Source organism: Malurus melanocephalus, unplaced genomic scaffold, assembly GCF_030028575.1.
Source record: "Malurus melanocephalus ecotype Western Australia unplaced genomic scaffold, MMel_1.1 scaffold_169, whole genome shotgun sequence".
NCBI lineage: Eukaryota > Metazoa > Chordata > Aves > Passeriformes > Maluridae > Malurus > Malurus melanocephalus.
In genome coordinates, this window is record NW_026623401.1 from 372,305 (window position 1) to 378,304 (window position 6,000).

The 6,000-nt window shown below is 39.5% G+C and overlaps 1 protein-coding gene across 5 annotated transcripts in view; it reads right to left on the reverse strand.

The window, feature by feature from the left end:
• The window catches only part of IQCH (IQ motif containing H), a 51,017-nt gene that overhangs the window by 29,287 nt on the left and 15,730 nt on the right, over positions 1-6,000 (reverse strand). For all 5 annotated transcript variants that reach the window (XM_057372289.1, XM_057372290.1, XM_057372284.1 and 2 more), the window contains 2 exons: positions 3,462-3,545; positions 1,167-1,342 (listed from right to left, as the gene is read on the reverse strand). In XM_057372289.1, coding sequence (XP_057228272.1) covers positions 1,167-1,342; positions 3,462-3,545 — 260 coding nt within the window. The remainder of the gene's footprint in view (positions 1-1,166; positions 1,343-3,461; positions 3,546-6,000) is intronic.

The window sequence follows — 6,000 nt, forward strand, 5'->3', positions numbered from 1 at the left end:
AGGTGCAATAAAAACCTTTTATTCAATAACCCAAGGGAAGCATCCTTAAAAAGAGCCTATAAAGCTCAAACCCTTACACAGCCCAAACTGCCACTGAAGCCAAGGGATGACCAGGATCAGTTCTGAGCAGATTTCTCTCCACGAGAGGATCTATTCATTAAACATATTAATTATTAAATAGTAAAGAACACAGATTTAATGGAAGTTTGAGGAYTTTGCATAGTAACAGGTGCACGACACTGAAGAGCCAAGGGTAACCTCAAGTTGCTTCATTTAAAATCTAATTTTGCCCATTTTCCTGACAGATTTTGGAATTTATACGCTCACAGCACTGGAAAAAGAACCCAGTAACTATAGAAAAAACCTGCTATAATTGTCAAAGTGCATCTCAAAAAGAAAAAAAATAGCAAAACCAGTAGCAGGGCTTTAAGCAAAGCCCCTAAACGTGCCACAAAGTTTGATAAAAATCAAATCTCAGCCAAGACACCATAGGTTTAGTATTTACAATAAAAAGCTATTATTCACTGTAAAAGCCTTTACTGCACTGCAGCATTTTCAGAAACACTGTACTTACTGTACACTAATTAGACCACCATGTTTTAATCCATGGATTTAAACCTGACTTGACAGATTTAGAATTAGTATTTCTATATTATTAATTATTATCCTGCAACTCCTACTTCTGTATTAACAGAGCTAATATTTCTGTATTATTCTGTTCTGTTTGAAACTAATATTTCTGTATTATTACCTAACTTTGCTTAAGCCCTGTTTTTTAAGGAGCTCTGCACTGGATTTAGTTGCAAGAAACCCTGCAAGCATAGGAATGATTGAATGCTGGGCTAGCCAGAGATAAAGTTTGAGTAATAAGAATGGTTTATTGCTCTGATTTGCTTAGAGATATAAATCTATCAAGTTCCCAGTCCTGAGCATAGAGTCAGAAGGGACAACAGCCTACAAATAGCCAATCTAGGACTATCTCAAGCAAGTCTATAAAGCTAAACCAGGATATTTATTTCCAATGCTCTAACTAGTAGTCTAATCAGTAAAGCCCTTAAACTTGCAATAATATTTCACTGATGTGTACCAGAGCGTTGCAAGTTATAAAATTTCCAATTTAATTTTACTGCATCCCTCAAGCTGTAGTAATTAGAAGACAAACTCACAGGGAAGCTGTTTATAGCTTCAGGGGTGAGAATTTTGAACCTGTCCTGCAGGTCACCCATGTCCTCGGGGTTCCCAGATCTAACAGCTGCCTGCAGACCCAGGAGTTTATGGTAATACTGCAGGAACTCCTCACTCAGAGCAAGGGGGCAGATGTAGATGACGTCCACGTTGGCATCTGAAACAAAGGGGCACAGTGTTCATCGCTGGGAAAAAGGTACACCCCATTCCCAACAGCAATCCCAGCATTGCCGACCCGTTTGCTCACAAAGAGCTTCCCTAAAAAAAGCCCTGGAAATAAAAATGAGGGCTAATTCCCAAATCTTGGTGCTTTCGCTGTGCTTCAGCATTTCTCTGAAGACAGGTCAGCAACCCAAAGAAAGAGCTGCYTCCCAGGATTCAGCCTGCAGAACATATTGGGGGCAGGATTTGGGAAGTGGCGYAGGGGGATTTGTGAGCCCGACTCCCATTAACATTGATGGGAATTGAACTGCTTTAAAAATATATCCCATTAACGTCAGTAAATTATAAAACTCAGCCATTCAGTTTAGAAAGCTGATGAAATTGCAATTTTCTATGCTGCCTGGATTTTCCATGGGCTGCTCCTATTCCTGTGCTGGCCACACAAAGGCTCACGGTGGGGTATCATTAATAACCATGGCTGGGCATGTGAGTGTGCAGAGCAGCCACTTCCACACAGGCTGGAAATCTGCTTTTCCACATGGAAAACAGCTTGGGCCAGAAGATTGTGTCTAAACAGAAGAAAAATTGGTACTGGGGGCGGTGGAAAGTTTTAACCACTCCGCTGTGCTAAAATATTAATAGATGAGTTAATGAATTAATGGGCCTTGAAGCWTCAGTAAGATACACTGGCAAAAAACACTCCAAGATTTTGATCCAAATCAGTGGGAATCCAAATCATCGTTTTACTGYGCACAAGTGCCAGGGACAACTGTTATTGCATGGGAATGGATCTGCAGGAAAGCAAGGATTGGATAAGGAAATTCTGAGCCAAATGTTGTGAAGGAATAAGAGATCCCATGGATTGACTTTGTTTTGTCAGAACTGCAGGGAAATAATCCGCATTAAAAATGTGAGTCCAGGACTCAGCTGAAGCATTGAAGTAACACAGAGTCCACAGTCAGAGTCTTTATATCATTATTTACCATAGAACTTTTAAAAATAATTAATAGAAGAGTTCAGAACCATTCACCAGTCAATACTCAAACRAAATATTGACAATTCAAGAGAATTTGGGGAATTAAAAGCTGCCRCACATTTTAGTGCTGCAGCACTGCCCTAGAAAGAGAGAAAGTCTCCTTTGGACACAGTGGGGTTCCAGGGACAGCTTAACTCACAGGAGGTCACAACCAGCGAGGAAATCCTCTGCTTTTCTGAAGAAAAACCAAGCCAAAATAGTCAATCYCAGTGCTCTTCTGCCAGGCAGTTAAAGCACCTGATCTAGTTCATTATTTAGGTAGTATTTCAAGAGTTTGTACCTTCCTCGTGGTCTATAYTACAGTAGAACCAATTTTCATGGTCAGACATGAGAAAAAAAATAGTCTGTTTAATGTATGGCTTTGTCCCTTTAAGTTTCTATCATTTTAGAGCCAAAAAAATCCACGTTTAGAAAAAAAATAAACCCCAGTACCGTGGAAAAAACAATCTTAGTGCCTAGATAATATATAAAGGCAATTACATTATTATTTTAGGCAACTGTAAATTTCTGAATCTAATAAATTTTGGTTACAAACTTACTAAATGGCATTTATAAAATAATCATGATGCTGAAATATAAATGAATCATGCAAAGCATGTCATTCCAGGGAGCCAATGAAGTTGGTCACTGATAAATAATATCCTTCCCTGCTTTGCTTAAAAGAAGATTGTCATGAAAAAACTTTTAAATGGATGCCTTTTGCCTCATTTGCTGATTTAACAGAAAAAAAAAAATTTGGTTTAAATAAGGGCTTGCTCTTTCCCAGCACATCTTTCTCTCCGTGTGAGCCTGAATGAGCACTAACAGAATTAGCTACCTAATTTTGTAGAACACTAAACACTTTGTGGGGCTCAGCAGGCCACAGGATGAGGCTGCTCTACCTTATCGCAGAGGCACAAGGAACCAGCAGGTTTTTTTATGGATAATGTGGCCAGGAAATGCCACAGCAGATCGATTCCTCCGGAGCTTCTCCGTGCTCTATATTTAATATTAATCCAAAAGGTCCTTGGGTTGTTTTCTCTCTCTGACAACTGTGGGGGAATAATCAGAAAGCAGGAGGCGGGAGCTCATCACATACCCAGGATGTCACACAGCCTTCCCATCTGCAGGTTCTGCTGGAGAGCAAGATCAGGGATGTGCTCACGGATGCGTTGGGAATATCCTGGAAAACAAGAAAAGGCCCCCTCAAACTGCAGTCAGAAAACCCCTAGTACAGATTTGAAAAAAAAAAAAATCGGACTTCTGGGTGAAAAAAAGCTGACAAAAACCCCCATTTCAAATCCCACAGCACTAATTGAAGTGTTTTTCTGAATTTGCTTTTATTACTGAACTGATGTAACTTCATGTTTTTCTGTCATTTTAAATACAGACCTGAATGTCACAGACCTACAGAGTTTTCTAATTTAACCACGCAGACCATTTTGTTGGGAGTCTTTCATGTTGCTGGATTTTTTATTTTTTTTAAACACCGGGAGAAAAAAAAAATTGACACCATCATTAAGCAAGAATGCTGGTAATTTTGTCCTTCACACAGATAAAAGGCACCAAACCCACTTCATTAAGGAGATGTCTCAGTGCTACCTGCTCACTTTGTTGCAGAGGAAAGGTGAGTGACAGCCTGTCTGAGCCTGGATTATCCCTTTGGAGGTCACAATTCCAGCTGATTCCATGCTCACATTCAAACAGACTGCAGGAAATTACAGCAGCACTGTAACTATAATTTTTCAAGCCTGTGATTTTCCAATTGCTGTAATTCCAAATGAATTGTGAGGYCTGTGCAAACACTCACAACCCCACTGGCAGTTGCCATCCAATCCAGCAGGATTAAGCCAAATATTCAGTGTTTGGCATAAAAACTTGACTGATCCAGTACCAAGATCCTTACATTTCCATATACACACACATGGTAAATCAGCAGAAACTTGGGGAAAACTCACTTTGGCTAAAATCTGCTCAGCATTTCAGTGCTTTCATCTAGAAAACAACCAAGTGGATATTTCAGGSTAATTACAAAGACAATTATTACAAGTAATCAGCTTTCCAAGGTGCTGTGGCAATGGCATTTTACACACAGGAGAGCAGAAACAAACACAGAAAATACAGAGAAATTCAAATTAACAGTTTAATTTTTAGCCATTTCTTATCAAACTTATATATTGCAGTCAGCACAGTGGTACCAGGCACTTGCAGAACTCATTGAAGTTAAATATATTGATTTTTCTTTTTTTTTTGCTCTGCTAGTATTGAGCTACAGTAATTAGAAAAAGCTTGCTCTGAGTATTTAAACTTTAGTCTCAAGGCTTCATTTTGTTCTCTTATCCAATTTTAAGGCACTRAAAATGCTGCCTAAAATTTTTAAACCATTGAAATTTTAACCTTAGAAAGCAGCTGATTTCCTTACCCTGAACTGTCCTCTTGAAAACATTGCGTTTGAAGAACTGGGCCAAAAAATAACATGCAAATATCACTTGGAAAACCAGGAATTATTTGTAAAGAATAGTAACAGTGGCAATTAAGTMAATTCAAATTTGCATTTTGCTCTGGCTCTGCAGATCCATTATGGCATTGTACCACTGTACTTTTCATGGGGGGGTTAATAAAACATATTAATTCACAATATATTAACTGCCATGACCCCATTAGATTTAATGAGGAATATTCACTCCCAGTGAATCCTTCCCCTCCCAGTGGAGACGATGATCCACATTCTTCCTCACCCCTGATCCACCTTGAACATTCCATATTCCAAGGCTGGACACCTGATAAAGCTGATTAAAGGTTTAATATTCTTTTCCTTGCAGCTGAAACAAAACCCAACCCAAATAAATTCAATATACCGCGATCAAAACATGACAATTCCACGCCATCAGTTCTGGTTTCTGACACAGTCTCCAATCTGGGTAAGAAACTCCAAATGGTGGCTGAAATTTRGGATGTGGACAAAGAAGCACTTGGGAATGGGATTGGTTTGCAGCAATGATCCCAAAAGGGCAGGGAGAGTCACACAAGTGCTAAAATAAGAGGAGCAGGAATGAATTCACCTCCCCTTGCAACCTCAGCCGTGACCTAACAGCCTTTAATTGACATTTCCTTATTAAATTCTGCTTATCTCCGAGTGGCTTTTCCCAACAAAAAATCCCCAAATTTGCCTTGGAGAAAAGAAGCAGCAGAGAGAGAGACAGGAGACAAAAGATCAGGGCCCTATGGATCTGAAGGGGAGGAGGAAGAATCTGAAGGGGAAGGAGAAAAATGAGCTGGGATTGCTCACCTCGTGCTCCCCAGGACTTGGGACAGRTTTAAGGAATAATAGCCAAGGTTTAATAAATAAAACTGAATTTTTCTCTCTGTATTTGGCACACATTTTTGGGACTAAATCTCATTAGAAGGTTCAAATTTATTCCTCCTGACTGTGCCTGACAACAATCTTTAAACACTGGAAACTACTTTCTTCTTTTAGCCATCCTAGAAATTTGCTCCTCCCAGCAGTACAATTGAAGTCCTTCACTATCCCTTTTCCTGGATTATTTCCAGAAGGTTGCCATGAAACTGAAACMGTTGTGAAATGAGAAGTTTCCCCTCTTGACTCTATCACCCCTCATTGGCATTCCACCTGTATG